The following is a 15835-nucleotide window of genomic DNA, read 5'->3' as shown; positions in this document are numbered from 1 at the left end:
TATCCAAATTTTGCTTGCTTAAAAGGGATATACACACACAAACACACACACACACACGCACACGCACACGCACACGCACACGCACACGCACACGCACACGCACACACACACACACTCACACGCACATCCACACTTGTCCACCCATACACATTGATAGTGCGTGAACCCCTGACACTTTGGCCGGACCTAGAGAGACAATCCATCACACAAGAGAGGAGAGCACTGATACGTTGGCACCGTGTCCTCTCTCCTCACACTGCGCACTGGAGTGTGAACAGGGGAGAAAAGGATGGAGAAAGAGCAAAAAGAGAAAGAGAGAAAAAAGAGGGGAGGGAGAAGGGGGAAAAGAAGAGCGAAAAGAGAAAAAGAGAGTGAAAAAGATGGATAGATATAGGCAAACAGAGAGAAATAGAGAGAGTGTGTGAACAGGGGAGAAAAGGGTGGAGAGAAAGCAAAAAGAGAAAGACTTTACTTAGAAAAAAGAGGGGAGGGAGAAGGGAGAAAAGAGAGTGAGAGGAGAAAAAGAGAGTGAATAAGATGGATAGATATAGACAGAGAGAGAGAGAGAGGGAGAGAGAAGAGAGAGAGAGAGAGAGATACACAACCGCCTACTGGCGGCAGACCTGGGAGGACTCAGAGCACTTTCTTTACTTCTACTTTAATCTAATCTCATCTGCCTCCGAGATCAAGCGACTGCACGCTGCCTCCGTAGCTCCGGGGGGACATTCATCTCTGGCACGAGCCCCCGCCGGCCGCCACCACCACCCCCACCCCCCACCTCCATCCCCATCCCATCCCCATCTCCATCTCCACCTATGAATTAAATGCATCACCTGTGGCTAGCTCACGCTTGCCAAAACCAGAACTGTAATTCATCATCTTGTGAAGTTGTGCAAAATGGGTGTTTTTTTTCTCTCTTGGAAAAAGTTTGGGCTTCCACGCCCTTATAACTTTCATACAGACACATTTATTTTTTATACAAAGCTGAGATGGGTAAGTGGATTTAGATAGAACCGCGTCTGGCAGGTCTGGTCATGATACAAAAGCCAAAAGGAAAACAAATGTTGGAATTGCGAAAGGTAACAGAATATTGAGACCAGATAATCAAACCTTGAGGCGGACAATATTTTAATATCTAAAGGAGCATAATATCGAATGGAAGGGGATGCCTTGTTTCATTCGGAATTATTTTACCTCATAAATTATAAATCATTAATCATTATTTAAAATGTCTGAACTCATATTGGGTAAGGAGATTAATCCTGCTCATGGTGGAAAAAATGCTTTATTGAAGAATAAATGATTATTCTTTATACTTTTCTAACCTTTTTTTACTTTCTGCTGGTGAAATTCTGAGTTTAAATCTCTCTAGGGCTCTGGTTCTAGCCATTCTAGCTACATGTAGATGAGTTTTCTTCGGACACAGAGATTCATTGTGTGCAGCTAACCAGCCTTGTATGGTTGGCTCACACTGGTCTGTTGCCATTTGGCACAAGGGAAGAGCCATATCATAAGCCATATCATATGCTTCAGCTACTGCAATGGCAGCTGTTAGTCAGCTAAAAGACTTACTTACTGTACAATTATTCATGTACAGTAGACGCTCTCATCTAAAATGACCTGCTGTACAGTGCAGTGCAGATATCAGAATAATTTGGTGTGCTCCCAGAGGATAGAGGCTTTTGTGTTAGTGTTTCCTCTAAAAAGTTCAGCTACAGAAACAGAATAATCAGTTTACTTATTCAAGGTGTGCATTTGAAAACATTTGTTTTTCTGCAGCGCTGCCAACTTCGAAACTGTGTACAACAATGTGAAATGTCAACAGGGTGTTTAAGCATACATAGCCAAATACACCACAGATCTTCACAGATTTTAAGGAGAACACAGGTGATGTTTATGTAAACTGATGGTATCACTTTGAAGTTCAAGTAAAAACATTGAAGGCTGGATCATTTACATTAAATTAATCTTTTAAACAATGCTAGACAGGCAGCTTGATATTTATGTAAAGTAAGCAACATTATTCATCACCAAAGGGCCCATAGATTTGGGAATAGCCTAGAGAACCAGAGAGGAAGCTGACTATCAATTTGAGTCTGTGTATGATGGAAAAAGGCATAAGGCCTGAATATCAGCTGAAGGAACGCTCTTTAGAAGGGTCTTATAAGGGTTCTTGGTTCTGTATAGAACCTTTTTTCTACAAGTATTCTAAAATAGGAGCTACGAGCACATCATCATCCCCTGAACAGAGATGCAAACCAATGGGGGTCCCTCATGGCTGGGGTGTCACTTAGGTCAGATGTACTGGCTTGAAAAAGTACAAGAGCGAAATCTTTTCAAATTCTATAAATAAATAAATAAGACCAATAAAGCACAATAAGTTGTTAGGTGTTGGATCCTGTTTTTGCTTTCTTAACTTAACAAGAACATCAGGTCAAAAGCTGAGAGATACAGTAAGCTACACCAAAATACCAAGGGAATGCATAGTTTGTCATATTTGTTTAAATTAGATGATGAAATGCGGCTTTGTGGTAGGCATAAGGTCGTCTTGTTTTCCCTTTTACACTTATCTGACGATCATTATTTCCATTGAAAGTCAAGCTGTGAAGTGTTCAGGAGTGTGAATATCTGAAGAGGAGGCAGCAGCCCACCTTGGGCCCATAACATTACACATGTGGTATTAGTGCTGTAGAGATGCACTACTGAGGACTGCGTTCAGGACAGGAGCGGATGCTATATTATTAATGGACTGTTCAGCACGGCCTGAGGCTACCAAGCCGAGACTGTCAAAAACAAGAGGATCAGAGAGGCCTACCACGCTCGCTCACGCACTCTCTCTTTCTCTCTCTCTCTCTCTCCCTCTCTCTCACACACACATCTCTCTCTCTCTCTCACACACACACACACACACACACACACACACACACACACACACACACACACACACACACACACACACACACACTGCCAGTCAGTAATGAACTGAGGGTATCTGTGAGAAGGTGTGTGTGAATTAATACACTTGTAATGCAGATAATGAATTACACTGGCTTAGTCGATGCTGGTACTGGCTTATGAACCTGTTCAGGTCTTTCTATCAGTCTCAAACATCAACATGTGCAAACAGCATCCTAAGCCGATCAGCACTCATTCTACTCAATGTGATCCTTGACTCAGGGGCATACTCATATGTTTGTCAATTTAGACAGAAATCCAAAGCATTTGGAAGGTATAGCCAACGCCTCTCCCCCACCCCTGCACACACAAAATATACTGGACTGCTTCAGAGGTCGGTCTTTTCTTTTCAAACAGCTGCTAGACTAGAGGATGAATGTGTGGTGGTGCTCCTAGCGTCGGTGCCTTGGAAACACACCGGACACTTCACCACCTCTGCCACTTCCACCTCCATCTGACCGCCGCGCCGCTCTCTTTAGAGCCGAGACTCGTCGCTTCCACGATTTCGTGGGAAGCCTGTGGTCGAATATTTTTCACCCGGGTCAGGGACACCTCGGTGCAGCCGCGTCACAGTTGACCCGATGGTGTCAGGCAATAAATAAGCAAAAGAGCAGAGGACTAAATCGCAAGGCACAGTTGCTCGTCGTTCGCACCGACAAAACGTATAACGGGGTAATCTGCGTCCGTGAGTGGAATAACCGAAGCGCGCACGGCTGCTGGCTGGTGATGAGGAGGATCGTCGCGCACGCTACACAGAGCGTTGACGGAATCTGTCTCGGGTCGTAAGAGACCTCCCAAATTAAGCCGCGGAGGGCAGCGGAAAGAGCGGGCAGCCGGAGTGGAGTTGTGGGTCGCTGGAACACTGACATTACGGGGAAAATGCATCTTCTCAGTGCCATGTTCCTGCTACTGATGTTAGCCACCATGCCCTGCGAGGTAAGGTTCTCATTTTTTTAAATTAGTCATTTACTAACAGAGCGTAGCCTTAAAAGACCGGCTTAACTAGACGTATGGTTGCGGACGGTAAGTTCCTCATGCCAATAGCAAAACATGGGACTTGGTATTACCCACAACACCAACGTGTAACCATAGATCAATACAAGTGCAAGTGTAACGGAGTCTCAATGACCAGATCGCAGTTTTTTTCTAAGAAGATGGATGGCTAGCCCTTTTTGTCCGAGCGCTTTGGTGGCAGAGAGGGACATCATAACGCAGTGCAGCCCTTTGTTATTGACATGACAACTACTATTGTGAGGTTGACCAAAGGCAAAGTTCGTGGCCAGCTGGTTCCGTGGTCACAGCTTTAGCTGTGTGTGGTTTTAAGATCCGTCAGCTTGCGAAGGATATGCATAGTAATAATAATGATAATAATACGACACTATAATGTGACTATTCCAGCTGTCTGTCTGTTTAATCCTTAAGTGATTTCTGTTGTTGCATGCTCCCACACGTGTCAATGTTCATATCATTCTAATTAATCTTGTGAGCTCTGCGGCCGGGGGACTTCAGCCTCGGGTTGTGTGTTTGCAGCGCTGCAGGAGTTGATGTAAGCGCAGCTCATGACGGGAAATGAAGTGACAATGGATGGCAAATTGAAGAGAGGGATGCCAAGTCATTTGACCCTTGAGTACCCTATTCTGTCGATTAAGCTGTTCGATGTGCGTTTGTGCAAAACCTTTGTAATTACTCTTGAATATGGTGCAAATACCATGTACGAGGGAGCTCTTGTAAGAGTCTCATAACACATTCAGGACCATGGACAGCGCTCAAACGTTACACAGGTGCAGCGAATGAGGTGCGTGCTAAACCGGGGTTTGTTTAGGCAAATATTTATTTCAACAATTATGACAATTAGGATCAACAGTCGTCAAACATCTTACATCTACATCGAAGCAAGAATTTCTCTTGAAACTTATAGCGCCCTTGAAAGCTATTTAGCACGATACCGCTTTTGCAATACCCTACTCCTCCATGGAACAGCGTGCAGTGGTGAAGTTGCTGCGAAATGTACTTACCTTTCGCTGGGTGTAAAGTAACACACACTCAAACAGGGGAATGGCTTATGTGCTATCAGTAGTAGAGGCGAAGTGATCTGTCAGTATAACCTTCAACTACAGTATAGGCTACCTAGTCGAGGTGTCCTTTTCTGAAGTTCACAGTAAAGCTGAATGGCGCTCAACACCTCGGTTAACCCGTACACACACCATTAAGCGCGGATGCTCAGTCAAAAGTCATTAAATGGCAGTGGCTTCAGGGGGTTAACTGGATTTAATACCGCACTGACATATGAGCGAGGTTCTTTCCATCTCGGTCATTCACAGTTAAGTGCTGGTTGGGAGCAACCAGGCACTGGCGTGTCTAGACCAGGAATAAGTCACTAAAACACAGTAACGCTTGAATACCTGTGGAGTTGCTTTAACAGCAGCCGCACGCATGTTGTCACCACATGTGATATTGTTTCCCCACAGACAACATCGCGTAATTGGCCTTGTGGGTTCGATTTGTCGCTAGTGCCGGAGTTAAACATTTATGTGAAGAGGGGAAAGCTATACCACCACCCGTTTCCCAAATGGCACCGGGCACATATAAAGAATTGATGAATACTCTTAGAGCGGCGTCGCCAGACGGAAGAGAAGACTTCCACACCAGAGGGGCTGGAATACCTCTTCTCTTCTCCTTCCAGCCGTGGCGCGAGCCGGTATTAAATTTTCACGGTGCTTTAATGAGACACATGCACCCGCTCGTCCACAGCGTGTGTTTGTTAAGTACCCACAATGCCCTCGGGTTCTTACTGCCAGTGATACAGATGGGCACCTGCTACACCTTGGCACGGGTTTTTTATGATGGCGTGGCACCGCAACGAGTTTTGCCAGAAATCATAAACGTGTTTGCACCCCCCCCCCCCCCCCCCCCCCCCCACACACACACACACACACACACACACTATGCCAGCATACGCGTGCGTGCGCGTGTGTACGCACCATTGCAGTGTGCGGCTCTGTGTGTAACTGCAAGCCATTTTTGACACGTCGTGGATTTTGAATAGGAGCCTATCAAAGCGTCAGAATGCAAGCGGATATGTTTCTGTTTGAGCAATGAAACTGAGGGGCAAAATTGCCTGCAATTACACACTATATTGAATGGCATGAGTTGCTACGAATAAACTGTGTGAATCCGTATAGACCTACTCACATTATTTCAAATGTGGTATTTCTCTACTGATTCTGGAAATAACAAACAAACTTCTCCTTTCTGTTTCAATTGAAGGTGCAGTGTGTTCCAAAACCATCACATGCCCAATTACGCCGATATAGAGACACTTAGAGTTGTAGTTTCCCTAATTAGTTTGGAGAGGTGTTGATGGATTACAGCTTGGTCATCAATTGACTGCTGTTCCATGTGCTCTCAAATGCAGTGGCCCAAGAGAATACTAGTGGTGTGTGGTGGTGTTTCTCAAACCGTCCAGGACAGGGAGAACCACTCACTCACACCAATCCATGTAACATGCATAGCTACACCAATGTGATGAAAAAGGATTGGCTAAAAAATTTGATGTATTTCAGTCAATTACGGGATAGCATTAAATGTACATTAAATTAAAAATATTCATGAGAAGCAGTGAAAACCTGTCTGTCGAGGCCCCAAAACATCAGGGTGATTTTCACTTCATTTGATTTATGTCACGGTACATCTGTCATCAGTGAACCAGTGCCTGGTTTAGCCTTGGTGTTACAGATGTTCAAACTGAACCATTTATCAATTAACATGACAATCTGCTGGTGTAAGGGCCAGAGAGACTTCTTGATTCCAAACCGCCCCACGACCGGCATAGACTCCCTGGGACGTGTCTGTGGTGTCACTGAGGCATGGGCTGTGTGGAGCAGCTGCTGGCTCTTGGTTTGCACTGCTTTGTGTGCACCATATCTCCGCGGAGAGGGAGACACTGCTAATTGGATGTCAGGAAGAGAGAGAGAGAGAGAGAGAGAGAGAGAGAGAGAAAGTCTCGACGGGTTGTTCAAAGATGCTTTTCAGTTGTTTGGCTAATCTGCACACAAGGGAGGGTGATCAAAGACAAACAGTTTAAAATTGTTTGGCCACGGAGCCTATTCTAAAAGCTCCCCATTGAGGGAAATGTGATAATTGCTCTGGAAAAGAAACCTTGAGGTTTGTACAGAGCACCGCTGCTCCCATAAAAGCTGTTTCCTGCTCATGTACTGTATCTCAGAGCACACCTCAGCCATTTGGCCCCGTAATTATCTCAATGTGTGCTCTCTCCCCATCAGCCCCACTTTATCTGCACTGTAGTGCACTCAAGTAAAGCATGAGTAAATATTACTATGTCCCATAGCAACAACATTATTTTAACTGTAGATATTGTCTTCTTACTGTGCAGGCATGTTTATGTACTGTATCTGTATGGTTTTGATTTAGCTTCCTGAAAGTACATTTATTTAATGTAAGGCATACATTGTTCTTATCCTATGAAAGTCACAGATCAGGAATATAAACCCTTAGGGCACTATTTATAAAGTGGGGTCAAATGACTTCATCATATCAGCGTCTCTTCTGCTCATCTGAGTCTGTGCCATGCATACACTGTTGACGGAGGGCTATTCTACGAGGCATGGCGAACAGGAGTCAGATGACGTGTAGCTGGCCCAATCAGAGTTTAGTTACATGAGAAGCTTGCATGACTCTGGTGCTGATTGGACAGGATGGACTGGGGGGTGGTGGTGGTGGTGGTGGTGGTGGGGGAGAGACCAGCTGCCTCTTTTAGGAGAAATCCAGTCACATGTCGTTGGAACTGGTGCTGCTCCAGTGGCAAGTGGCACGAGTGGCGTTTAAACCCCCACTCTGTGAGAGAGTGGGAGCTGCGGAGAGTTAAATCCTCCTCTTTGTCTGACAGCCAAAGGGCTATTACCCAACCATCTGACCAGCAGCGGGGGAAAAAAAGACAATAATAATAATAAAAGATACAAAAACGCACTCATGACAAGATAATACATTTATCTCGACAAAAAGCCCTGTCTTTTCAAAAGTGTCCACTATGCCAGTGTGTAAATGGCTTACAGTGAACTCGGCTGTTACTGTTGAGCCCCATCGATATTTCCTGCCACAGTGGCGACGAGCGTTGCAGAGGAGTGGAGGGAGGGAGGGAGGGACTGGGCATTAATGTGCGCGGTCGTCACGCAGGTTCAGTGGTGAGGATGCCAAGGGACCGATGAAGACTGTGATTGGCGCGAGCTGGACATCTGGGCAGATTGAGACTAATGAAAGGGCCTGGCCTGCGACCATGGGTACCAATCTGCCCATGCGGGCAGCAGCAGGGCACACGCTTAATCTCTCCGTCACGCAGACGAGTGGCATCCCACTACTGTAACTGGGCCTGACACTTCTGTAAAGAGGTTAAGAAAGGATTAGCTCTCACCGTCTTTCACTCTTTCAGACGTTTACTCATTCACTCTCTCTTTTCCACATTTCTCTCTCCGTCTTACACAAACTCTCTCTCTATCTATCCTTCTCTCTCTCTCTATCTCTCTATCTATCTATCTATCTATCTCCTTCTCTCTCCTGTCTTGAAATGTATGCATACACAAGCAGATACTGAGACGAACATGGAGTTCACACACACACACACACACACACACACACACGCACAAACACACACAAACAGACACACCCACTTAACACAACACAAACACTCTGCCCTCAGTTCTATATTTCAGCAACCACAAGCACAAAAAATGTGCTGCATGCACAAAACAGTAAACAGACAACCGACCCCCCACTAACAACACCCACACCCACACCCACAACCACAACCACGGCACCCATCAGCTGAAACCAGCAGAGGCTGCATGAGGGGGGTGGGGATGGGGTGGAGTGTGGGGGACGGGTGGGGTTTTGTTTTCCAGCGCTGGCATAAATATTGCACGTCGGGGGCCCCAGGCTAATGACTGCTTGTTGTTGGGCCGGTCATTTGGCAGCTGATATACGGTAGCGGTGCTCCTAATCATGTTTCTGGCAACATGTGACTCCCAATCACAAGCCACGAGCAATAAATTAGCCACGCAGGGCCGCGACCTCCTTCAAGTGCGCCTCCATTAGCATACGCGGGTAATGCATCCTGATGAGTGGGCGGAGGGTGGAGGAGGGTGGAGAAGGAGAACAGTGGGGACACACGGTGGTGGTCGTGGTGGTGGCACAGTGGTGAATGGGACCTTCAGCAGCTGGTGGGGGCTTTGACCCAAAGCCTGTTAATGAGACTGACATTGTTTCGTTTACAATGTAGTGTGTGTGTGTGTGTGTGTGTGTGTGTGTGTGTGTGTGTGTGTGTGTGTGTGTGTGGTGTCTGTGTGTGTGTGTGTGTGTGTGTGTGTGTGTGTGTGGGTGCGTGCGTGCGTGCGTGTGTGCGCGTGTGTGTGTGCATGTGTTTGTGTGTGCGCACGTGTGTGTGTTGTGTGTGTGTGGGTGGGTGGGTGTTTTCATGTCTGTGTGTGTGTGTGTGTGTGTGTGTGTGTGTGTGTGTGTGTGTGTATGTGTGTTTTCATTTGCCTGTGTGTGTGTGTGTGTGTGTGTGTGTGTGTGTGTGTGTGTGTGTGTGTGTTTTCATATGTGGGTGTGTGGGTGAGTGTGCTATTGAGGCAAACAGGTGGTGTTTCTCTCTATCATCTGTCATGTCTCATGACGCTGACCATGTGTGGAAAGTGAAACTAGTTCTCCTCAACACAACATCCTTTGTTAATGCATATCAGTAAATCCAGTAGCATTATAGAATGGATTGGGCTTAATATTGGGCTATAGTATTACATATATCTCTTAGGTTACACTTAAGCAGAAATATCATGCTTCATATCATGGATATGATATACAAGTGCCATTTTGGTTAACTGAGCTTCCATAATCTGTTTGAGTAGAGTGGATTTGCATCCCACAATAATCTATTTACTTGCATAAATGTAAGGATATTATTGTGGGATATTATTATGTAAATATACATAAATGCATTTGATACAGTTCAGGCAGTCAACAACACAAAGCGATATACTTTTTTCGTTAGAATTTACTGGTTGTCTTTTGTGTCTTTTTCCAAATTAGGAGATTGAAATGATCAAGGTTTAATGAACCATGAAATTCAATTGCAAGGTTGTGTACTTGTTCTGGTGATTGAGTAGTAGAGAGTTTATAGCATGCAGTCTTCGCCAGAGAACATCCTGGGTACTTAAGTGGCACAAACGCAGAAAATGTCCATGAGATAAATAGCTGATGCCTTGCTCATCTTACAGTTTTTAGTTCTGGTTGACAAGTTTTTGTAAAGTCTCTAAGAAAATCGTTTAGTCTTGTGGCTATTGAGCACATGTATGGTGTGTGTGCGACTTGCTTGTGTGGCGCTTGTGTGGCCTCGATCTGTGTGGTGTGTGTGTGCGGCTTGCTTGTGTGGTGATTGCGTGCGTGGCCTCGATCTGTGTGGTGTGTGTGCGGCTTGCTTGTGTGGTGATTGTGTGGCATCGGTCTGTGTGGTCGCACCCCGTGGAGGAGAAGGCTCTGTTGCCACGGTGTTTGTGGCAACGATCCTTCTGAGGCTGGCCTTCGCATGGCGGCTGTGAGGCCGTACTGGCAGAAGGAAGCGTTTCATTACCACACACACACACACACACACACACACACACACACATACACACACACTCAGGGAGGGTGCAGAAAGGCACTGTTGTGGGCATACCATCACTATGAGGAATCCTGCCCAAATAAAAAGAAGAATAAAAATGAAATTCAACCCATCTATTTCCCCCTTATTTTTTCATAAACATTTTTCATAATTCATAGATGTGTTTTGACTGCCAAAACACCTATCTGAATTTCATACACAAGCATAAATATAGAAAGGTTTCAGCTGGGGTGTCTCCTGTGTGCTATTTGCATATAGGCAAGGGTTGCTGTCTTTCTTTATGTATTTTGCTGAATATCCATGTAGGTACATATTTGAGCTGTCTTTCTGAACTATACGATTAGGCAATGCGGAATGAAAACAGGGGGGGCTTATTTGATTGATGGGTAAAGTGAGTCTTGAGTCTAACTAAACGCCACTTCTGTTGATGTTCAAACAAAACAGAGAGCTAGCTCGCTACTCCCTCCCCCTCCCTCCATTGCAATTGACACTCTCCTAAAAAGCACATCTTGTCGGTGATTGGCTGGAACAGCTTGTTATGTTTTTATGGTCCAGGTTGGACCAACTTGTCTTTCTTGCCGTTTTTGGAGCCTGGGCTGTCCACAGAGACCACCTTTTTTTTTACATTGGATTCAGGGGACATGCAGCTAGCGGATGGTGAGATGTTTGCTGTATGTGACAGAAAATGTTTTAGCTTAGAAACCGTGCAACATCGCTTAGAGCACCTTTAATAACCAGACTAAATCTAATTGCTAGCTTAACACTGTGGGGCAAGACACTTACTGTAAATGCAAAAATTGACGAGCCAATGCTCCCATATACATACCATAGGATAGCTGTATTTCATGTACAAGAACTTTGCTTGCTGACAGACTGCACCTTACCCGCAAAACCAATGATAGGGCCTGGTCTGGTATAGTGTCTACTACTGAGTAAAAAATGAGACAAACCCCTGACCCAGTGGTTCAGCCAGTGCAGCCAGCCCGGCCTCTACTGAACTCCCCAGCCTCCGGTGGGACTAAGCATCACAGGGCCAGATGAACGCCACTGAAGAGGCTGCCGGCGGAGAGGAATGGAGGGGGTTGGGGAGTGGGAGTCCTGATTTCAGCCGGCACCTTTAGCCCACTACTGTACGCAGGATTAAGGGCCGTGTGTGTGTGTGTGTGTGTGTGTGTGTGTGTGAAGCTTCTCTTCTCTACTCTTTCTGCACTCTTTCTGGAGAGGCTGCAAGGTTAGTTTGTGTAGCAGAAGTGCCCAGAACATCACAACAGGACACTAGAGCTCTGCCCACACACACACGCACACACTCACACACACACATACAAACACACAGTCACACAGTCACACACACACACACACACACACACACACACACACACACACACACACACTCACACGAACTCACACGAACACACACGAACACACACACACACAGAGAGACACCACACACACACACACACACACACACACACACACAGACACACAGACACACACACCTCACACACACACCATGGCTTCCCAAACACACTCTGGCCTTCTCGCGGCCTCTGAAACCTCCAGTAATTACCAGCCCAGTGGGGAGCGGGCCGGGCCTTGGCCTCTGCACAGGATGTGAGGTCATCCACAGGTCCTCTCTGATCAGACAGAACAGCAGGGCTCCGTGCACTGACGCAGTCCACACCTTCTGCATCTCTCCCCGTGTAGTTATCAAGCCAATTAACAAGCCTCGTGAAAGCACTGGGTGTTGCACAGCCTCCATGTCTCTCCTCCCTTCACTCTCTCTCTCTCCCCTTCTCTCTCCATCGAATCATTTCTACCTCCGTTCTTTCTCTTCTATCCATCTATCTATCTGTCTGTCTGTCTGTCTGTCTGTCTGTGTATCTACAGTATCTATCTTGTCTCTCTCCATCTCCCCTCTCTCTCCTTCTCTCCATGAGAAGGTCAGGATGGTCAGTTATTTCTCTTCTATCATCCATCATCCATCCATCCATCTATCTATCCTTGTTGTCTCTCTCCACCTCCCCTCACCCCTTCTCTCCTCTCTCCTTCTCTCCATGAAGGGGTCAGGATGGCTGGTGACACACATATCAGCCATACAGTAACAGATTGGCTCCCTCTCTTGGCCGGAGGCGGCCTCACTTGTGGAGGTCTGCGGCTCTGACTCTAACGCGAGCTGACGTCTCTCTGACAACACCGAGAGCTGGCTGCGCACACCGCGTCCTCCACCGCTTCCTCACACACACAAACACACACACACACACACACACACACACACACACACGCATAGTGAAGAACACACACGCAAACACACAAACACACACACATGCACATAAACAGCGGCCGATAAATAAACAATGGCTCAGCCTGTGTTCGTACATCAAGCGTCTGGGTCAAACATGACCACTTCAAGTTTGTGACCTTGGGTGATGTGTTTACCACTGTATCGCCGGTAACCATGGTGACAGCGGCAGAATGAACCACGACTGTTGACCGCCCTGCATTATTGCATTGCCATGGCCATCCCCTCTTGACCATCACGCAGTTTGACCTCTTCTCTCGTCCCTGTGCGCTGAATCTCTATTGAGCACGGTCATGTGTGGTATTTACCTGGGATTGTAGATTATAGATTGCATACAGTATCTAGCGTAGACAGTCAAGCCCTTTTCCCTGTGCTACAGAGACAGCCAGATTCCTCTCTCCAGCAACATAAAGCCCCTGCACTCGAGGACTAGGGGAAAGGGATCGATAGCGCCTAATCATTTGCTTTCACAGTACACTTTAGCTCCTATGCTTTGCTGCTCTTGATTCTTGAGTAGCGCTGCTCAACTGGGCCAGAAAAGGGGAAAAAAAAAAACATTCATTCACATTTATACATTCAGCCCCCACTTTTATCCGAAGCAACGTAAAACATGACGCACACACACACTTGTTTTATTAGCACTAGCTAAAGCAACACTTCACCGTTTTTTCATATTAAACTATGTTATTCCCTTAATTAAGACGAGATGATACATACCTCTCACGTTTCAATGCGTGCACTCGCTGGCTCTGGCGCGCGGCGCAACTTTGATGGCATTTAGCTAGCCCAATGCATTTGTTAGGATCCAAACACCTCCATGTTTTCCCTATTAAAATACAGTTACACGAGTAGTCACACGACCAAGTATGGTGAAACAAAATTCAACGTGGTGCATTTCTAAGCAGGCAAAAGGGATAACTATATTGTGTGGCAGAATAACATTGGGAGCACTTAGACTCTGCGCAGTAATATTCTCACACCAAAGTGAAACTGAAAGTGCAAGAGTGAGGATATTACTGCGCCACACAAACAGCTTGGTAACATCCACACCTGAAACGTGCAGATAATGTCCAGATCTGATATAGTAACGCAATGTCCACATCTGAAAAAGCCAGATAATGTCTACATGTGAAAATTTGCCATAGAGCTGAATTCAGCTCAATCTCTGTGGTTCAGTGAGACGCTCCGTCTTGCTCTCAGAATGTGGCACAGAAGTGGAAATAAAGAGATTAGACACAGCTGTGTACCCAACACCTCCCTATCTGTCACCTTCTCAAGTTACAATCTCTTAGCTCTCCTCTCTTTCTCTCTCTCTCCCTCCCTCTCTGTCTTTCCCTCCACGCCCCCTCTCTCTTTCCCTACCTTGCTCTTTCTCTCTCTATCTCTCTTTCCCTACCTTGCTCTTTCTCTCTCTCGCTCATCTCTCTCTCCACTGTTTCCTGAGGACATCTCCCTTGGCTCTAGTGCAGGGAGTGACAGAGCTCCCTTGCTGGAGGTGAGATAGCTGTGTGTGTGTGTGTGTGTGTGTGTGTGTGTGTGTGTGTGTGTGTGTGTGTGTGTGTGTGTGCGTGCCGGCTGAGGTTTGCGTGTACGAGATGGAGAGCAGGAGGAGAGAGGGATGTTTTATCGACGTGCTGCTGCTGCTGCTGCTCCCTGCGCTCTCTCTCCTCTCCTCTTTCTCTCCACCTCCGAGAGCCAAGCCTGCTTCTCTCTCTCTCTCTCCTCTCCTCTCTCTCTCCTCTCTCTCTCCTCTCCTCTTTCTCTCCACCTCCGAGAGCCAAGCCTGCTTCTCTCTCGTCGTGTCGCCTCCGTGTCTGGTTCATGGGCAGGCGGGTCACTGACGAGAGAGCTGCTTCTCACCGCCTGCCTGGAGCACAGAGATGACGAAAGGAGGAAGGTGGATGGAAAGAAGAGGGAGGGTGAGAAGAAGAGAAAGAAAAGAAAAGAGTGTGACACTTCAATTGTGTGTGTGTTTGTGTGTGTGTGGAGGGGGGGGGGTGTATGGAGTTTCTGCTGTTTAAAGGCAGACATTACTTGAGATTTTTTGATAATGGTGTAGTTTTATAGACACAGTGAAAAGATGTTATTTTCAACATTTCTCGTGCATTCTAATCCCTTTCTAGCCTTGAAAATTGCACACATTTTATAAACCGAGAGAGACAGTCAGAATGCTTAAAATATTGCAAGACTGCACAGTGCATTTACGGTCTATTACCATTATATTACCATGAAGCGCCACACTTTCAGACTTCCAGTATCATTGGAACAGAGCAATCTCTTGACAGCAAAAAAAAATGGCATAATCTACCTGTGAGGCACAGAGGCAATTCAGCTAGCGACTCTCTCCTCCCCGCCCTGCTCCAGCTCTTGAGGGGAAGCAGGCTGCGCTAAGTAGCCCGGCGGAGCTCCAGATCTCCGCTGCCCGTCCGCCGGGCAGCCGTCTCTGTGATCACACCAGCCCGCTCAGGTGCAGGCAGGGGGCCCAGGCTGCTGCTCGCGTTGCCTGGCACCAATCACCCACTTCAGGAGGGGGCGAGGGAGGGGGAGGGAGGAGGGGGGAGAAGAAAAATGAGACCAGAGCTTGGAACAGGCTCTGGTGCGGATGAAGAAATGCGGGCATGGCAAGGCGGGCCAAACTGGCATGGCGTATAGCAGCTCTGGGGTAATTTGTAGCCGAGGTGTAACTGTCCCTCTCCGAAATGCCACTTCTGCACGATGATTTCAAGAAATCACAGGGCCCCCCGATGGGCGACAGAGGTTCCCGCTGTGCTGGGGATGATGGATGAGAGGAGTACCGTTTCCTTCAGCAGGGGAGCTTTGAACATTCTAACAGAAGATTCTGTTCCGTAACCATGTAAGGTTCTAGAATTCCATGTTGAATTCCATGGTTCTGTGAAACCAGACATTCTTTA

At 46.7% G+C, this 15835-nt stretch overlaps 1 protein-coding gene across 1 annotated transcript in view; it reads left to right on the top strand.

The window, feature by feature from the left end:
• Window positions 1-3591: 3591 nt before the first annotated feature.
• The window catches only part of olfm2a (olfactomedin 2a), a 65305-nt gene continuing 53061 nt past the window's right edge, over window positions 3592-15835 (top strand). Inside the window, exon 1 of the mRNA XM_062531235.1 lies at window positions 3592-3891. Within this exon, the coding sequence (XP_062387219.1) occupies window positions 3835-3891 (57 nt within the window). The 5' untranslated portion in view covers window positions 3592-3834. The remainder of the gene's footprint in view (window positions 3892-15835) is intronic.

This window comes from Sardina pilchardus, chromosome 3 (assembly GCF_963854185.1).
Source record: "Sardina pilchardus chromosome 3, fSarPil1.1, whole genome shotgun sequence".
In the NCBI taxonomy this organism is placed as follows: Eukaryota; Metazoa; Chordata; class Actinopteri; order Clupeiformes; family Clupeidae; genus Sardina; species Sardina pilchardus.
This window is presented reverse-complemented; position numbering and strand designations above follow the sequence as displayed.